A 20,853-nucleotide genomic window follows, 5' to 3' on the forward strand; every position below is an offset into this window, starting at 1 on the left:
GGAGGTCACCTTTGAGTTCCATCATTTGCTGGGAAAGAGGGAGGCAGCACCGTCAGGCTATGGTTATCTTCTGGCCAGGACACTAGGATGGGTAAGAGACACTGTACAGTGATCAGGAAGATGGTGCCCACACCTGTCCTGCTCCAGCATTCTATACTGGAGCTCTTCCCCAGAGAGTTTCCAGGACATGGAATTCACTCTTCTCTTTGGTGACCTCTAATGTAGGCCAATAAATAAATAAGTAAATAAATAAATGGAAAAGAAATGAAGTACTGTTTCTCATAGGCATATAGAGACCCTCTTTGGAAAGGAAGGACCAAATGGTCTTTGTTCCTGAGACAGCTGGAGCATGACTGCTTGTTTAAACTTCAGTTCATTCTGAAACTTAAGGAAAATAAGTAGAAATTAGAAAAGGACCTGAGTCACTGGGCAATCGTTGCAGGTCCTCATGTCACCAGATGGCTTCATGGGAGCCTCCCTTGACTGCAAGATCACTGGTCTATCTCCTGTGATCAGAGCACCCTCTCGTGCCCATTCATCTAACCAGCTGGACAGGTGTGGGAAGCAGAACTGCAGCAGAGCCCTGACTTCAGTTTTCTGAGCTGTCACCTGAGGGGGCCTTGCTGCCTGCCTACAGAGGGCATCAAGCTTCCACACCTCTCAGAGCCAGGGCGCCACAAGCTCTGCTTTTCAACACTCTGGAATCTCTGTCATCTGAGTATAGTTAGTGTAACCCATTTCCAGGAGCCAGGGTAGCAGCTGGAAGGGACACGAATGACTCCCCAGTCTTATTCAAGCTGCTCAGTACACTCTTCCAAGAGTTACTTTTGGCCTATTTACACACTACATGGGCTGAATGTTACACACTGTTATCAGTTGGCCAGAGCAGATTTGGAAGTACAACCCTGTGAAATAAGAGTGGTATAGTTACAAACTTCCCACTTTAAAGACTCATTTTAGCATTCATTCATGCATGCAGGCATTCAATGATTCTTTTGTTTTTTTCATTCAGCAAACATTTAACACTCATTCTAACAGGCAGCTTCATGAGGAATAAGATAAAATACTGAAGTATATCCCTCCAAACTGAAAATTGTCTGTAATATAAAACTTAACTATTGTTAAGTTAAACACATTCATATTAAGCTTTTAAAATCTGATGTCATAGAAATCAATGTTAGAGAATTAGCTAATTCATTTCCACATTAAAAAAATTAGTAATTAGTCTGACATGGAACTTTTAAAGTTTTAGGACATTTTGACATTTAAACAATAACCACAATACTTTTATATGGCATAAATTACACTGTAATAGGCTCATGGCAAATAACTACATTCTAATGTAAGGAACAGAAACTACTAAGTAACCTTATATTGTTAAAATTCTTGACCCACATAACTATCCATTACCAGTTTGCTGTGGAAAATGTGGTTTTGGTATATAATTGCATGGATTAAGTAATCTTAATGTGTAATTACATGAAAGTAAACCAAGTAGCTTAGTTAAATTGCAGTACAATTGTTATCACTGGATGTAAAGTGATACCAATTAAACCTTCTTTTAAAACACCACAAATTAAGATTTTACTACTGAAGAAATTCTAGAATATAAAGCCATCGTATTCCCCGGGTAGAAGATCTCTTAGTATTTTCAGAGGTTTAATAGCATTTCTAAAATTAAAACATCTTTTCTTTTACCTTTGCATTATTCAGAATTGTGCCTTATTCAGAAAAGTTTCAAATAGTCACTGATTAACTTCTTAAAGAATGTATATCAAAAGTTTGGCTTTTTCTATGTTGACAGAGAGACAAATTATGAATTCTTATACTCATGTAGAATAAATATTTAATTTTAGTGGGTGAGCATTAGGGTGGTATAGGACAGGGACAAACCTGTTACAATGCTAATAATACTAACTCTTAAATTATGAAATTTTGTTTAGCAAAGACAATTGGTATTGACAATTTTGTATCATTCAACCTAATAAAATAGTAACAATTGAAATACTTATGTAAATACAACAGAAATAAAAATGTTGTCTTTCATCAAATATCCATCCCCCATATGTACTAAGTGGATGATTTTCCAGTCAAGTGAGATTGCACGGGATGTTTAACTTCTGAGCATCTGTTTTCTCTTCAGGAAAATGGGAGTAATAATAATTACACAAAGGATTATTGCAAGGTTTAAATGAAGAAAACACAGTGAAAGGACTCTGCTTAGTACTTTATATGAAATAGGCTTGAGTAAAAATGCTTCTTCTTCCACTTCCCTACTGGGCAGCTTTTATACTTATTATCTGAGTATTTGTAAAAGGAGCTGATAGTTTATTCTGTACCCTCAGGGTCTAAAATATATCAGACGTGAGAATTTGATCAAACTTGCAACTTTGACACAGAGCACAAACATATTTTTCAGACAAGAAATATACACTGTTAACAGAAGACTTTTGTAACAGGTGATGAGCTTTTAGAGCTGGTGGCTTCTTTTTTTTTTTTTTTTTTTTTTTTTAAGCAGAATGTTAACTATTTAGGATAAATTACTGGCAGGGATCAAATATTCCAGTCATATACCTCGAGACTCTAAACCCATACTTGTCCTCCATCACAAAGTCTAAATTCCAGATGTTCAAAGCAGCTCTTCATTTAATCTTGTCCCTGAAAACACCTAAACTAATATATCAAAACTTGTACAACATTTAGCAAGTGCACTTGAAGATTTTCTTTCTGTTAGACAAATAGACGGCATCTGGAAAAAATAACCCCAGGCACTTGGATGAGGAAGCATGAAGCTTATTCGCTGAACACCCAATGAATATCTTACACTACTTTCTTTGGCTCCCAACCTCTGCCTGCTCATTTCAAATCTTGTACACTATAACAGACGCTGTGCAGTGAAACAAGGGGATCCTTGTTAGCCATGCACCCAAAGCTATGAAAGCCTTCTTAATTTGAAAGATAGACAGACTTGCAAAAATTATCTAGACCAAAATGTTTCCTTTTATATTATGATACCTATTCTATGAAGGACAGCTAAATATCACTGAACATTGATATTAATAGTGAACAATGTTTCTTTATTCACATCTTCCTTCTGTTTCTCAACCTTTATCACATTTCAGCCACTTTTAATCAGGAGTGTTTTCATACAACCTTTTCCTTCTACCCTATTTTATCTTAAGCTAGTTTATAAAAAGAAATCCCCAGGTGTATTAATGCTATTTATTTTGCTGATTGACTTTTATTTCAGTATTAGTATTATAATAATATTACTATTATTTTGCCTTTCACAATGGGCTGCAGCGAACTTAAATGCTTCCAATACTATTTATCAGCTTTTAGGTGAAAATCAAATAAATAATAGAAATCATGAAAGCACTCTTCCCTTTTATTTTGATGATAAAATCTTTGTGATAAGATTAGCTTTCAATGATATTTTTATAATATATCAAACTTTCAGTGCACTCATATTTGGAGAACATGCTTAAGTTATTTCTTTAGTAATAACTTTTTTTTGACAATTGCAAGCAAGTAGCTTTGAAAACCCCGAAAGCAATTGCTGCAGACTTCTGGAATTCATTTTTATTACATCCCATAATCTTAAGCAGTAGGGAGCTCTATGAAACATGTTTGATCAAACATTAATTTTGTAAATTGCCTTCCTTCCCCACAATTCCCACGAAAAAGGTATTCAGCTAGATTAAAACTCTGGAAAAATTTAATGGGACCTTTGAAATCTGTTTGAATTCAACTTCCTGGAAAAATGAAACCACCTAATGGAAGCCGTCTTTATACTAGAAGTGGTATGCCTTTGAGTCAGTTTTCTTCCATGTGTAATAGTGAAATAGCAGCAAGGTAATCTGAATGTTTGAGACATCTTGGCTAAATCCATAATGCTGCTTGTAATTACATCCAGAGGCTCATGTGCAACTGTTCTTGATGATGAAGAACAAAGAGGTGACTATTTGCAACGATGTCACTCTTGTCTTTTCAGTCCTACCCGGGTCCAAGTCTGGAAAGTGAAGACTTTAACATTCCACCAATCACTCCTCCTTCCCTCCCCGACCACTCGCTGGTGCACCTGAATGAAGTTGAGTCTGGTTACCATTCTCTGTGCCACCCAATGAACCACAATGGCCTGCTACCATTCCACCCACAAAACATGGAACTACCTGAGATCACCGTTTCCAACATGCTGGGCCAGGATGGGACACTGCTTTCTAACTCCATCTCTGTGGTAAGAATCTACTTACTCATGTGTGGCAGAAGTAACAGATATAGTAAAGGCTAGGGACAGTGTAATTCGAGGACCTTAAATTTGTGCTAAGGACATTCTGAAACTAGGAAGATGTGTTAACTACGAAAAATAGTCTCCATAAATCTTATAAATTCCTAAAGCAATTTTTCATTTTGTATTTAAGTCAAGGCAAAAATTAGTTAATTATTTATGCAGTCACTCATAGCACTACCACTTGAGCCACTCTATCAGCCCTTTTGTGTCTATTTTGGAGGTATAATTCTTCTGGTCAAAATTCATCTGCATCACGATGATTCCATCTGTGGTACATTTTGTCACTCTGAATCCGTTACAGTCAAAACTTCATAGATTTAGTGGAATGTTTATCACCTAGAAAATTTGCAGAAAGCCAAATTCCCAGGCCCTTCTAGGAGAGTCCAGAGATCTGTACTTTTAACAAATATTCCATATGTGAGAAACACTAGCTTGTTGCAGAAGCTTTCTTTCTGGTTTTTATGTCATCTAAAAAGTTAATAATTTTGCTATCTGCATTTCAGGGAATGCAAAAATAATGTCAATAGTATACAGCCAAGGTCAAAGCTTTTGATCATGTCATAAAACCCTTCTCCCAGGTTAACAGTGACTTTTAAATCCTGCTCTTTGGTTTTGCTTGTTCAATCACTAACAGCCTAACCAACTCTCTTGTAGTGTTCACAATTAACAAATTAATTAACTTGCTCATACAACATTGTTCCCATATTATCACTTACCTAAATCACCCGTTAGATACATTTCTATATTGAATGAATTCACAAGAAAGTTTTACTGGTGATCATGGACATAAGAAGTTGGGGAAGATAAAAGGAGAGTGAAAAGAAAGTTGTTTCTTTGGGGAACAAAGCCTAATGCCACACAGTACCTGGAATTTTATTGAAATCTGCAACCATCTGGGTGGCTGGGAGGAGAAAACTCTTTTGCAGGACTGTCAATGGAAGGGAACTCAGCACTTGCCCTAGCTTTTCAGATTCTATTCTATCTGTGTAGATATAGCCTATGAGTACTATGATTCTGTAAAATAGAGATTGGATTTTTTTATACAAACATGCTAAATGTGTAAATCTGAAAGTGTTGTCACCTTGAAAAGTCATCTACCCATTCCTCTTTGGGACTAAGTCCTCAGACCCAGTTCTGAAGCCCCATCAGGCATCTAGGTCATGCCTCCAAAGGTCCTTGCTCCCTGTAATGCCAAGGAAGGAGGCAGCCAGTGTGTAAGATAACAGTTTTGCCTGTTGTGCTCCGTTCTTATGGTGAGAATGAGAGTTGGGCCACAAGAGGGATAAGAGATACTCATAGTATACAGTTTAGGTCTCAAAAGTCTTTTCTATCATAAATTTTACCTCTTTCCCAGTCACATTTTACTCTTGTACCATTCTTTTGGCACTCAGTGTATCAGTCTGTCTTTGAGAGCTATGTGTGCTACTTCAGCAACAGTGGTTGTGATATCTTTCCAGATTTGCTGCCCGTGGCAGTCAGTCCATCCTCACATGGCACACTCAGGACTGGACTTAGCTGCAGGTGGGAAGCAGGTTTCATTCTGGGTCCTTCTCTCACCATGCTTTCAGGAGCTTCTACTCATAATACTTCCTTATCTTTTCCCTACCCCAGCCTGCTGTCAAGACTGGACCTGGATATTTTTGCTTCTACATGATGCTTCAATTGGAGGGTTTAGTACTTTACAAGATGGACAGGGATGAATCCCTGCTTGGGCTAAGCTGCGGGCATGAAGCTCTCACTTGCCATCCCAGCTCCTGAAGCTGAGTGTGTCAGGGTTTCCTGCCAATCAGATCTCAAACCACATTCCGGAGATGTACGTCTGCATTGCCCACTCTCAGGTCCTTGCATTTAATGCTGTGAACAATAGCTTTTCCAGCCAATGCCAGTGTTGGTGAGACTTTGGATCAGCTTTGGCGCTTTCCAGTAGAAGTTTGTGTGATGCAGCAGTCTTCTGTAACCTACTGCCCAGGAATCATAGCCACCAGCAGTTGTGCACTTTAATGTGGCTAGTAGCACTGAAGGACAAAAAAAATCTTTATTTTATTTTAAGTCCTTGACATTTAAGAAGCCACATGCAAGCCGGAAGCAATGTCTCATGTCTGTAATCCTAGCTCCTTGGGAAACTGAGATTCTGCAGTTGGAGGCCAGCCTAGGGAAAATGTTTGTGAGACTCCATCTCAACCAGTAACTGGGTATGGTGTTACTCACCAGTCATCCCATCTACATGGAAGGCAATAAAGTTGGCGAGATCCCATCTCAGTAGAAAAAGCTGGGCATGGCAGTTTGTGCCTGTGCAAAAGGCAAAACTTTGTATCTCAAAATAAGCAGAGTAAAAGGGCTAGAGGAATGACTGAGGTGGTACAGTGCCAATCTTAAAACAAACAAACAAATAAATAAATAATGAATGAATAAATAAAAGAATGGTAGGTGGTTGAAGCAGGAGGATAATGAGTTCGAAGCTAGCCTAGGCTACATAGAGACATTAGAGGCTCTGTCTCAAGAAACAAACAAACACAAAACAAGCCATGTGCACCTGGTGATTACTGTACCAGACAGTACGGTTTAGTTAATGAAGTCACAGTCAATTCTGTCATTAAATCTGTATGAGACCTGTTTTCTCAAGGCAGGATGGTTTTAGAAAGTAGATGTGGAGATTAAATTTGTTATTCCTATTTTAAGCTTGGATCTTTCTGGCTCAATTCCAGGAGCCAGAGTTTGATATTTGCAACAGAAATCTTACCAAGTTGGAAGAACCAGGGACTGTCTTTTGTCTTCCAATTCCTTTGAGAAACAAAGAACCTCTTCAGTTCTTGGTTTGAGCTGTCACGTGACTAGAATGCCATTCCTCAGTGCCTGCATTTTGAGAGCACATCATCTCCACACATGCATGTGTCTAAAGATATTTCTTTACTTTAAGTCAAAAAGCACTATGGGCTTATTTTCTTTGAAAAAGACTTTGAGTATAAGATTTTCTCATCTTACTTCCTTATAAAAACTTACTAAAAATGCATCCTAACGACTTTGCACATGCCTGATATGATCACAACCAAACCATTGATCAATACACCATATTTTTGTCCATGTAAGCATCATATAGTACCTCAAGAAAATGTACAATTTTTATGTGTCAGCTAAAAAAGTAAAGAAATTTTAAAACTACAACCAAATTATTTATTAATGTGCCAATTTTTGAAATCTGTTTATCAATAAAGACAGTTTACATTATCAATGCCCACGTATACAGGAAAGCAATGGCTTCAGAAATCAGAATATAAATTCTTTCCACCTAGAAATTCTATTGTGCCTTCTGAGTTCTTCTTTCAAGGTCACTTGCAACATGGGAACAATTAATAAAAGCTAAGATTTGTAGATTCTAAGTAAGGAATTTTCTGTGAATTTAAAAATCCTATCAGTATAAGCCACACTGGGAAGATTTTTATATAGGATCAACTGTCCCCAATTGTATTTTCCAGAAATTTTTTATGTTAATAATTCAAGTTGAGCCTTTTGTTATTTAAGTTGTGGTTATGTCTTCCTCTTAGTATTTTCACATGGTTTAACTTTTAGTATTTGAATAAATCAAAGAGGTGAAAATACTTCAGCTCTTATTTAGATATTGTATATACTTCAAATATTATTGTGATGCTTAATGTACATTTACATCATTATACATTATCATATGTTACTATTTGATATGCTATTGTATGTAATATATAATCATCAGTGAGATTTTATCTTGGTAAATTGTCTCCTGTTTACTTGTGTTTCTTATTTCCACAGTGATATAGTTTCACTGATTATAATCATTTCCTACAAATATCTAACATGTTGGACATAAAAAATTTAGCACATAACTAAAAGGGTCAATATCTGAATGAAGTATTACTCCCCAGTTTTACAGTTGAAACATGGCAGCTCAGAATGCATAAGGATTGCTCAGTGGCTTAGCCAGTAAATACCCCAACTTCATTATCAGGAAAAATGGGAACAATAATAGTCTTTACCTCATGGGGTTAAAGGAATTTGAAAAACTGCTTAGACCAGTGGCTGGTACATTGGAAGCATTATATAAGTGTTGGTTAAATAAAATAAGAAATGCAAGCCTGTATGACTCTTTTGGAAAAGTTAAAATGCATGGGAGGAAAGACTTTTCAAAAGAGTTATTTATATTTTAATCCTTAATCTTCTTCACATCTGTCAAAAAAGAAGGCAGAAAGCTTGCTATTAAGCAAAGAAATCTTTACCTTTTATGGAGTATCCTTATATGTCATTGTGATTTAAATCATTAATGTCTTTGTGTCAGACTGCCTCAGTTCAAATCCTGGTGGTGTTGCTTATCCACTGTGAGATCTTGAGAAACTATATCACTTCCCTCATCTAATAAATGGGTACACCTGGGTGTAGTGACCCAGGCTTGTAGCTCTAGCTACTTAGGAGGCTGAGGCAGGAAGATAGCTTGAGTTCAGTAGTTGAGGGCTAGCCTGGGCAACATAGCAAGACCTCATTTCTTTATAAAATAAAATAAAATGGATATAATGTTATACTGAATCCCTTGATGTCAGAAGCAGTCAGGTGGTTATTATCATATATAAAGCAATGTCTGGCACATAGTAGGTGCTGGGTCTATTCAATGAGAACCTCTTTGTGATTAAAAAAAAAAGAAGAAGCCACCAGGATAGAATATCTACATTACCTTCTGAAGTTTGCCAGAGTTCTTCCTTCCAAATTTCCCACCACTGGGAAATTTACACATTCTTGCCTGTACCATTTTATGGTCAGTTGGACTTCTTACACAGTAGTTTGTCAAGACTCCTCCAACAAGCTAGATTTCTGGCACTTTTACAAATATTCCATTTTCTTAAAGTCTCTCTATTCCAAGAACAGACTATAAAACAGGGTAGAATTTCTATAAGTGCATACTGTTGAATAAGTGCCAATTAGTTCTTATTCTCTAGGTCCAAGTTCAACAGCCATTCATGACCCAATATGCAAGAGTTCCAATTTCTCAAAATTCCCCTGAGTTATTTTCTTAGTGGGTAATTGATTTGTCTGCACTTCTCAAAGAATAGAGTCTGGTTAGAAAAGCACAGAATGAGAGGGTCGGATAAGCTTGTTAACCGTGGGCAAGTCTCACTCTGTCTACCAGCAGGGTTAGACTTGCTCAGTGGGTCCAAACTTGGCTCAGTGGAGGCAGGAGAAAGCCAGGAATCAGCCAAAGCAGTGTGGCCCTTGTGCTGCTTTTATTTGCATTTCTTCTAAAAGCTCCCTTTAATAAAAGATTCTCTCCCCAAGAAGGTAGAAAACCTGGCTGATCTCTGCGTTCTTTTCCAGGGCCAGTGTTTTTCTGTGTTTCCTTATCAGACCACACAACCCTGGTCCAGACTTCACTGCTCACTCCACTTGTCACATTAGTTACTTAGTAATTTTTCTTTCCTCTGCCTTTGGCCTTTTCAGTGTTTTAACTGTCCCCACATTCAAATCCTAATATCCTTGAAGATATTTGAACCTACTGAACAGATAGATAATTTCTTTTGAGAGGAAAATGTTATTCTGCCATTAAAAAAAAGAGATACAGCTTTGTGTAGCTCGATGGGATTTTCATGTTGTTAAAAAGAAACTAGAAAACTATTTTGGGAGGAAAGGAGAATAAGAAAATGGCCATATTAAATATTCATGGCTTCAGAAAAATCCTTTGAATCCTACAAACAGAAATCAAGGGCCTCTCTTCTTTTTTCTTCCCACTCTGATACATTCACTGCTGGGCTTAATCATGGATTGGTGGAAGAGAAAATGCAACCTTGTATAAAGTCATCCAAGCCTCTCTGCCCAGCCTATATGTGGCGATTGCTTGTTTTTTGTGCAGTTAACAGAAGCTCTTTCATACAAAGAAAAACCGTGCAAAGTTTTAGAATAGCCTCACAGAAAGGATTCATTTAGAACCTGGGCTTTTTTGTGGAGTGTGGTTCCTAATGACACATTATAGAAAATTTACAATGAAAAAAGCAACAAAGGAGATTTCAATTTCTTTGACTGCTTCAAATTTCCAGTTCTGGAGTTTAAAATGGAAAAAAGATGTTAAAAGGCAATAAAATTGGGGGGTTTATTTCCCAAATGCCTTCTTTTTTCCAGGCAACAAAAGCAAGCATAATGTATATACTCAGATTTATTGTCATTTTTAGCATTCAGTCACCGCACACTTTGCATTCAAAGGCCACTGTACAACTGTTTTGACAACCATCACTTGAGTAGGTACCATACAGGACTCGGGAAACGGAAGCAAGAGTGTTCCTCTGGGCCCATGGGGAGTGCCTTACATCAAGGAATTCAGATATATTAGAACAGCGTGAATTTCTAATATGTTGCCATTATAGGAAGGACCACTAGTATATTGAATAATGCAGCTTTCAAAGCCAAGCAGAAAATGTGATTACAGACAATTTGATTGCTATTTTTAAAATAAATATTTTTAAAATCTTGAGGTATTTTATTTCATGTAATGCATAAACTATGTGACAGTGGACAAGAGCTAAAGATCTTTCAGGACACGATGGTACTGATGGTGTCGGCCACATTTAGATATGGAATAATGGAAGCATTAGTTGAAAATGGAGTGGATGTCACAGCGGCTTGTTTCTTTTAAGAATAGAAAAGGGGCAATAACGAGAAATTATTTTGCCCACTTTGACAGAAGAAAAAAGGATGAAGAATAATTATTTAGCATTATGCTATAATTCATCAAATGTTTAGCAATTATCGTCTGTTTTTCCCCCACAAATTATCCTTTTTTGAATATTGTAGGACTCGAGAGCAGTCTATTAAACCACGACAGTACCATGAAGAAATGGGCTGTTTTTTTGTTCAGATTTTTGACTATATGCAATAAATGAGAATTGTTTTTGGACAAATTCCTAGTTAGACCCAAAATAAGTATTATTTGAGGTTAGTTGTAAAGGTCTACTTAAGCCCTTTCTTTGCTCAAAACAAACTACTCTGGATGTGGTATTGATAAGTAATTCCATGGACTCCGTATGTTAATGATTTGGGGCTATCTTTCAGTACTACAATAAAATACTACAAACTAGAGCTCTCCTTAATAGTGTTCAGGAAGGGAGCCAATTTTAAAATGACACTTCCTTTGTATGCCAAATAATCAAAACTCAAGCTTCACTGGTATATGGAACTTACTTTTTTCTTCAGTCCTAGAACTCCTGTGAATGTGAACCTCACTCATGCACACTAAAAAGACAAAAAAACTTTAAAATTTTTTACATGATCAGCTGTAAGTAAACTCTGGGAGTTAACTCAATGCAGCCTTCTCAGTCTAGGCAGGAGTAAAGCTAAACCATTTTACAAATGTGGTTTTCTATCCAAGAGCCAAGATTCCACGGCTTTCCTTGGTAGCCTGTTTGTGTTTAATTAACCTTGTAACATTAAGTTAAATTGCAGTAACAGATTTAGGTTCCTTCCAGGAAGTTCCTTATTAAAGTTAAATCAAAATCTCTTACTGCAGTTTCAGCCTACTTCTGTTTGCTTCAGCCATCTGAATGCTTAGAGAACAGTTGCTTTCTGATATTTGACATTTCTTAAGTCAATCCTGGAGTTGTTTTTCCTGGCCTTAATAACCCCAATTCCTTGAGCCTTTCCTCAAAGGTCATTGTTTTTCAACTTTGAAATTAAATTACCTTTTTTTTTTTTTAACATTTATAATCTTAAGGAATGTTGACCACAATGGAAGACAAATCACTCCCCTCCCAACAGCCTGAGATTTCAGATTAATTTCTGAATTTTTCAAGTTATTCTCTGTCCTGTCATGGTCATTTTATAATGGTGTCTTTAATAGCATTGTTGATTGCTGATGTATTTAATTCTTGACTCATTGAATACTCTCACAGTATGTCTCTTGCAATGTTGGTATCTAGCCAACAATTTCTTCCATCTTGTATTTGTGCAGCTCATTTCATGTCCTGAAGGCAAACATCTGGGGAGGCCATCATGGTGTTACTCTTCAACGTCATCTTTTCTGGCTGGGTACCCATTTGTTAAATAGCCCTTAGCAAATAAAGAGAGGAAATAAAATAGAGTTATATATATATAATTGTTTTTGGACAAATTTATTATAAATAGACTCACAAGAAAAAATTCCCAAGTTTTCACAGGGAGCTTTCAATGCCTAGCTATAACCTTGAAATTGTTAGTAAATGCTTCCTGCAGTGTTTAGGAGGGTGTTTGGGAAAAGTACCATAGAACTGGGATTAAAAATAAGTAGAAACAAGAAGAAGAAATAAACAGCAAATAAAAACAGAACCTAAGGTGGGGGTGTAGTTCAGTGGTAGAGCATATACTTAGCATCCTCAAGACCTAAAGATAACTAAAATGATATAAGCAGAACTCTGCTCAGAACCACAAGTGGTACAGCTAGAGGCTCTGCCTGAGTGCCTAGCTCCTGTTTGTGGTCTTTTCCTTAGTGCCCCTTCTGGAACTGAGCTCCATGCTCCTTGATTACTTATCTACCTCATTTCTGGTCCAACGAATATTCCATCTTCATCCTCCTAAATACTAATGAAGAGTCCATTTCACATATCAAGGGTGCTTTCTTTGTGTCCTTTACCATTCACCATAAACACTCAGGATGTGCATGGCCAAAGGAGTGGGATGTTTCTTGTTCTCTCTCACTCTGCCTCAAGGTTGTTAACAGAGAAGATGACCTAGAAACGCTGAGAACTTAATTGGTTTTGTTGTCCAGACCTTCATACAGAAATTACTGACAGCAGTATTCTGTACAGGTCATTGTGGGAGCTCAGAAACTATTTCTTCTCAAATATGACTGACCTACTGGTTCCCATTGAAACCCTCAGTGTTTTCTCCAGACAGCTATTAGACAATTATTGCAGTTTGTGCTGACACTTCTAAGTGGCTGCTTAGTCTCTAGGATGATACAGATGTTCCAGTTTTTTAAAAAGTAATATCGTGTACATGGGTTCTATACAATACTTTCAATATATTAAACAAATTTGAGCCCTAAGCATACATCTAATCGTTATATTCTTTATACTTAATCAACCTACTGCCAATTAGTCCTAACTCAGATCACAATTAATGTATTTAGCAGTTAATTACAATGTATAGTTATTCCTTCTTTTTTGATTAATGCTTTTATTTTCTGAGTAGAGCTATTTTTATGGAGAAAAACTAACAGTAAAATGATAAGACACCTTAAGAACATATTTCTGCCTAGTCACTCCAAAGTCTTGGGGAGGAGAAGTAGTAAAGTAGAGAATTAGTGTTTATGAAAGATGTGCCTATGTGAGCAGTGTTGATTTTTTAATTTATGAAATGATTCTGCTTTTGACTTGCCATTTGATTTGTGCAAGTAGATTGTTAGTATTAAAGCATTGAATTATAAACCCATTTTTGTCATGGATTCATAGGAGAATTAGGCTAAAATGTGCTTCAGGAGAGCAATACACCAGTCTCATTTCAAAACACCACTTCCTTCGTAATTCATTGACTATTCTTACCTAGAGCACAGGGGAGTGTTTTAAGAGCAGGTTTTGGTTTTACATTACATTTTATTTTCCATTTCAGTATTTTTTCTAGTTTGAAAGTTCCAAGTTCTCTTATGTGAACAAGTGTTACCTATGGGAACATAATATTTATCTTTTTGTGTTAGCCACTTGCATACTCTCTCTACAAGCAGCAACATATACTGTATGGAAGAAAGGGAATGAAATGCTGTAGGGGATTTGACTAATTGTTTGAATCATCAAAATATTAGATTTGACTTTCCTATTTTAGATCATTTAAGATATTACAAGAATAATTATCCAGAGATCAGATCTTTTTTCCTTAACCAAATAAATATATTTAACATTTGTCCCTGAATTTAATGCACTGCATGACTTCCCCAGGGAAATCTAAGTACTATTTAATAGAAAATAATATTAAACTCTTTTTTGTAATTCAGGGTAGCATTTCTCCTTTTGGTAGGCAAGAAACTTTCTCAAAACATGTTACATTTGAAAAGCATTATTCTTCAACATTTAGGGAGCTTCTTTTCTTTAATCACAATCTTGATTGTCTTACATAGAAAAATTATCTAACCCTGAAAACATATTACACTATTAAAATTTTTCCTGTCTTTACATTCATTGTGTATTTAGTAACATCCTCTGCCAAATAACAGACATAACTAATGGTTATCAAACTGAAATAGGACAGTGTGAAATTTGCAACTCCTATGGGTGAAACATAACTTCACAGTTCTTAACATGGTGGTTTCTTTAAGGTTATTGCTGAATCACTATATTGTTAAAGCTCTGAAAAGATAAAGTTATGAGCATTTTGACACATCTTTTTATTTGTATATGTACATATAGCGCTTGAAAAATTAATAGGAAAAGGAGAATAGTCAGGCTACTATCACCGTGGCCACCAATGGCCATGTTCCCTCCCACTAGGAGCAGAGTAAGAACACTGTTTAACAGGTACTTGTCATATAGGGCATTTTCTTGTACATCTGGTTGTTTTTGCTTTCCCCAAAGCAAAAACAAAAAATCATTTCTGTTGATGGCAGTGTACGAGGCTAGCCTGTGTATCTCAGCAAATGGCTGACACTACACCTTCTCTGAAGCCACAGCTCACCACAGCAACAACTCTGTTCATCAAATACTTACGGTGTCTTCATTATGCCCCAGATCTGCTAGGTGTTATCTATAGTGCATGTTACAGTCAGGAGCTGAGAGTTCACTTGTGAAACTGAGGGTTACATATATGAAACACAAGGAAAATGTACCACCATAGAAGATCAGATCTCAAATTCTCCCCTTAAATTGTTGCAGGAGTATTGTAGTCCCTGCAGAATCCTGCCAATGTCATTGGGGTACTGAGAAGCAGTGGGACTGGTGGGTATACCAGTGGCCTGTATTTGAACCCTGGCTGAGCCCTTACTACCTCTGTGTGAACAAACGCAAGTGACTTCATTGCTCTGAGCCACAGTTTCCCCTTTGGGGGTGAATTGTGAACAGATCTGTGTGTCGGAAGCCCTCAGAGCAGTTCCAGGCAGGCAGCAAGCTTCTTGCCAGCTGCTTTATTATTCACTTTCTCTGACCCCGTCTCTGGTTGTCTGGGTTTTCCTAACATGTTTTGTCATTGCTCTTCCAGTTACTGGTGTCCGTGTTCCTTGGGACAGTCTTAGGAATGATTATGCTCACTCTTATTAGGTACCTTCATCTTGCCAGCTGTTATAAGTTGGATTTTGAATATCCCCAAATGCCCATGTGTTAAATGCTTGATCTCCAACCTGTGATGCTGTTGGGACATGGTGGAACCCACAGTTAGGTCATTAAGGAGTATGCCCTTAAGGATATATTAGGGCTCCACCTTTTCCTGTCTTCCTCACTGCTTCAAGGCCACCATAAGGTGAGTAGTTTTTTCCGCTATGTATTTCTGCCATAATGTTCTGTCCTGCCACAGTTCCAAAGGCATCAGGGCCAAGCAACTTTGGACTAAAACCGCTGACAGTGTAAGCCAAAATAAGCCTTCCCTACTTATAAGTTGATTTATCTTGATTGATTGTTACATTGACAAAAAGATGACTAACACCCCAGGGGGTCCTGGCCCAGGTGTGCAGCCACAGTTTCCTCCATTATCTGCAAGATCACATTAGGAGGTGTGATGTTTATCCTACCCAGGAAGAAGTGAAGGCACAGAGGCTGAGCAGCATGGAAGACTGGTAGTTAGGGCACTGGCAGGTGGGCTTTATCACTTCTGTGTTTCTGCCGAGTCAGGTGTTCAGCTTCACACTTGGTAGGATCTTGGTGAGTTTGCATTGAAAACTTCTGCTCATCCTCTTTTCCTGTCCCTCTTGCCCTTGAGGAGTCAGTCCTGGTGAACTTGGTGGTGGCAACCCAATCTGTGCCAAACCAGACAACCTTCACAATTCAATTATGCTTTCTCTCTCTCTCTCTCTCTCTCTCTCTCTCTCTCTCTCTCTCTCTCCCTCTCTCTCTCTCTCTCTCTCTCTCTCTCTCAGTAAATTCACATTATCTTTACATTGCTGAAATAATTATGAGAAAGTGAGTAGAGGCAAAAAAAGACCCAATATTTCAATAAAAGAAAGGATGTGCTTAGAATTCTGGCTAGGTGACTTTGACAAACCATTCAATCTCTCAAGCCTTAATTTCCTTAGATGTAAAAGAAGCAGACAAAGATGTAACAATAATATTTATATCACCATGTGGTTGAGATACAAGATTAAGGTTTCTAGTACATAGGGGATTAGGAACATCCTCTAGACATTATGTTGAATACATTAATTCTGCAGTTAATGACAAATGCTGGCTAACGGCCAAAATCTCAGTAATTCAAACTGTACCACTCTTCTTCAAGGACAGTGTCACCTCTTCAAGGAGTGGCCTGTACACAGAGGCCAGGTCAGTTTACCTGCAACTCTGCCTTAGGATCAGGAGTTGGTTCATCTTCCCTCTGTCACATACTCGTGATTGGCTAACCTCAAAGTATTCCTTCCTCTCCATCGTCAGTATAACAAATTTAACTTGTAAGAGTACTAAAGTTACTTAAATTGTTTTAAAAATAAAAGGGAGGGAAACTCTAGCTGCTTGCCAAGAATAGCAGATCTGAAATTAGGTAGAAATGTTTACTTCTCTTTAGCAAATTCCTGCTACTTTCCTAATGTGTTCTTATCAGTTTTTTTCTCAAAAATTTGAATATTCCTTGTGACAGTGAATCAATTAAAAGCCGAGGAAATTGTGCATTGTGAATGACCATCTACCAAATTTTCCTCATTCCTGTCCAATAATGATACAGTGTTTATGACTAAGATCACAGAAGCAAGTTGACAGGCCATGCCCTGCCATGGGCTCAGCCTAATGTGTATCCCAGGCCCTGAGAACAGGGCTTCAGAGATCCCCTCATGGGGCCAAAAATCAGCTGGGAAATTACTCTGCATGCAAAAAGCACACAGAGTTATCTTGGAAGAGGAATTTGTCAGACTTTGTGAGATTTTTCATAATCATCACAGCCTGCGCACTGGACAGACTGCCCATGGTCTCTGCAGCAGGATCTGGTCTGGAATAGATCTTTCAGATGGTAAAGTGGACTAAGAGGATTTTGCGCACCATGCAATAGTCTCCACAGCAATGGGGAAGGCACACGGCATCTTTGCTGATTCAGAAAAGCGAGTGCACAACAAAAGGACCAAACAGTGTTAGGTAGCATTAAGTTCTGGAAAAACAATCCATTAAAAATGGTATGACAAAGAGCTACAAAGTAATTTAAGAGATATAATTAGGATGCAGATGTGGCCGTTTGCCAGTGGCTCACACCTCTAATCCTAGCTACTCAGGAGGAAGAGGGATTGAGGTTCGAAAACAGCATGGGCAAATAGTTCATGAGTGCCTGTCTCCAAAATCCCTTGACTAAATTGGCTGGTGGAGTGGCTCAAGGTGTAGACCCTGAGTTTAAACCCCAGTACTACAAAACAAAAAAGATGATGTGTCAAAAATTCAGGGTGCTTTACTACCATAATGGTAAGAATATTCAAATAGGGATGTCTGAGGGAAGAGAATCCTAAACACAATATCATGGTACCTGGTGTAGTTTGGAAGAGTCCCCCAAAGGTTGATGTTGAAGGCTTGGTCACCAGACTGTGGCACTATTAGAGATGGAAGAACCTTAAGAAGTGGAACCAACCCACTGGAAGGAAGTTAGGAATGTGCCCTTGAAGGAAATATTAGGACCCTGGTCTCCTCAACCGCAGGATCCCACTGTGATGACTAGACTGCAACAGGCCGAAATGATGAATCAGGTGACTATGCAGTGAAAATCCATGAGCCAAGATGAACCTTTCCTCCTTTTAAGTTGATTGTCTCAGATGTTTTGTCACAACAACAACTGACCAACATAAAGCTGAAAGTAACAATGACTATTTGGTGATTAGAAAAAATCCCTTCCAGCCAGGTATAGTAATACACAACTGTAATCCCAGCTTTTTGGGAGCCAGAGATTGGGAGGATCTCAGTTTGAGGCCAGCCCACTCAAAAAAAACCATTGAGACCCCCATCTCAACAAAAAGGTGGGCATGGTGGTATATGCCTGTAATCCCAGCTAGGCAGGAGGCATAGGAGGATCATGATCAGAAACCAGCCCCAGGGGAAACATGTGAGACCCCATGTGAAAAATAACTAAGCAAAAAAGGGCTGAAGTTGTGGTTCAAATGGTAGAGTAGAGGAGATGTGCCAAGCACAGTCGCTTTCCTGTTTGTGAAGTGGGGGAAATGTTAGGTGTGTGGTGTTTTTTCCCTCCTTTTTAATTAGGCTGAAATGACAGGATAAGAAAGGCAAACCATAGGTTCTTGTTCATAGTAAGTTATAAATGGATGATAAATGCTTATTTCTTTTAGATGAATTCTAGTATTATTATATCTCTATTCTCATATGAGGACTTATAAAAACTGAGTTTTTACCCTGTATGTTACTGACCCAACTTCCAAATTAATGCTTTTTTTGTTCATAATATCCATTGGAAACGCTGATCTTTTAAATTAAAAATATAATTGACCCATAAATTTCTTCACGTTTATGCACAGGGTATCTGAATGTTGGGTATGGATCAAACATAAATTCTCCTCTAACTTTCCATTGATAGCTTCAGTGCTAATGGAGAGAGGGACACCTGAAGGCCAGGTGACATGGGCTGTGGCTGTGGCAGAGGTGAATCCATATGGAAAATCTGGGGGTGCTTCTTGAAAGTAAAGTGCTACAGCAAAGAAGGGGAGAACTGAATTGTGTCTCACATCATTCTGCAAAGATCATGTAAAATACGCAAATGAAAAACATGGACCTCTTCCAGAAACAGCATAGAAGTAAACAGAAAAGAAATGACTGTAATACACATTTTTCCTGAAGAGGCTAGAAAAAGGAAAACAAATAGGAATTAAATCTCTCTGGGCAATCTATCAAAATGTTGAAAAAATACATTACTAATGAGAAAATATCAAACACCTATTGGGAAACAAATGAGCAAATCTAAATCGTGGATCACAAAAGGGTTTCCTCAGGCACCTTGATGACAAGTTTATGATGCATAAAATAGTGGATTCTCCCTATTACAAGTTATTGGAGAGACACCATCGTGAACACAGGGTTTCAGTGCACAGGGAGAAAGGATCTTGCCCAGAGGGCTCTTGGGCTGAATTGTGAAAAAGATGCCACTCAGGAATAAAATGCATGAGATGAAGAAGTGATGTGGGTTATGTCCATAAGAGAGCAAACAAAGGTTTGGACAAGGAATAACCCTGGTTATAGGTCCTTTTCTTTGAGGATCTTTCAGTATTTGTGACAATAATGCTGTGGACAGTTAATAGGGAGTTTTGTTTCAAACTTTCCATACTTCTGCTTAGTATGAAAATAGGAAGGTGAGCTAAGTTCTAACATCTACTGTATAATACAGAAATGTTTCTTTCTTATGTCTTTTGCAACTTTACGTGTCATGGAAAATCACAGAATTTATCCAAATAAGAAAAATGCATATTTATCTAAAATAGATATTTGAGGCACAGAAGTCTTCAAGTATCGGTAACTCATTACTCTGAATTCCATCTCCTACTGTAGACAGAGTTTGAATTTCTGCAGTATAATGGATCTTGGCTTTTTGGCTGGGTTTTTATTAGAAGAGTCCTACCTTAGAGCATCACAGAATCTGCAAGTTTCCAAAATTGAGGCCAAAACTGAATGCCAGCTTTCCTTTTTTGTGTTGCCTTTATTCATACACACAGGCTTTGAATCCTAGAATAGTTAGGCATCTTCTTTGTGCAGTACTGTATCCTACAAACCAATGCAGTTCGAGAGTGGAACAGATAGCTAGCAGTAGTTAGACCTATGACTGGGGCAGTTCTGAGGGAACTGGAACTAGGTTCCAGTAACTACATGTCACATCCGCACTGTGCATGTTGATGGTGGGGATATAAAATTTATATGGGAATAGTTTCTGCCCTCAAGTGTCTATTAAAACAAATGAGGTGTGTTCTCGCAAAGTATGCAGCAGTTCCAAGCGTTATACATACAATAAGTCATAAAACAACATGAGGAGTCAGTAATAATCAGGAATGCTAATTATTGCAGGTAGGCTTTCAACAGGATCTCATAAAATAGTCAATTATTGACAGGAGAAGCCATGTTTGGAGTAAGGGAGTTTCACTGAGTGAGTATCATGGGAAATGAATTACACTCCATCCAGGACGCTCAACCCAAACTGGGCCTCATCCCTTATCCATCTTTCCCCTCATGCCAAGTGCCCAGCCTATGAGCAAATCTTGACCCATCCGCTTCCAGAATGGTTTCCTTCTTCATTGCTCCCATCCTCATCCAAATAACCTTCTTTTTGGATTGTATCAGGGCATCCAAACTGGCCTCCTCTCAGGCTTGGACCCATTTTTCACACAAGAGTCAATATGATTTTCTTAGCACCTATTAGCTTGGCCACACCCCCTTTGCACCTAGGACAAAAGAGAAAAAACCCTCCCACATTTCTGAACATTAAATCCA

The 20,853-nt window shown here is 38.0% G+C and overlaps 1 protein-coding gene and 1 long non-coding RNA gene across 5 annotated transcripts in view; one reads left to right on the top strand and one right to left on the bottom strand.

Moving 5' to 3' along the window:
• The window catches only part of Tox (thymocyte selection associated high mobility group box), a 293,670-nt gene that overhangs the window by 165,454 nt on the left and 107,363 nt on the right, over positions 1 to 20,853 (top strand). For all 3 annotated transcript variants that reach the window (XM_074068638.1, XM_074068636.1, XM_074068637.1), the window contains one exon: positions 3,995 to 4,237. In XM_074068638.1, the coding sequence (XP_073924739.1) occupies positions 3,995 to 4,237 (243 nt within the window). The remainder of the gene's footprint in view (positions 1 to 3,994; positions 4,238 to 20,853) is intronic.
• LOC141421667 (uncharacterized) overlaps positions 7,310 to 20,853 on the bottom strand; it is a 198,545-nt gene continuing 185,001 nt past the window's right edge. For both annotated transcript variants that reach the window (XR_012446338.1, XR_012446339.1), the window contains one exon: positions 7,310 to 12,340. This is a non-coding gene — a long non-coding RNA (uncharacterized lncRNA). The remainder of the gene's footprint in view (positions 12,341 to 20,853) is intronic.

Source organism: Castor canadensis, chromosome 3 (assembly GCF_047511655.1).
Source record: "Castor canadensis chromosome 3, mCasCan1.hap1v2, whole genome shotgun sequence".
Lineage (NCBI taxonomy): Eukaryota > Metazoa > Chordata > Mammalia > Rodentia > Castoridae > Castor > Castor canadensis.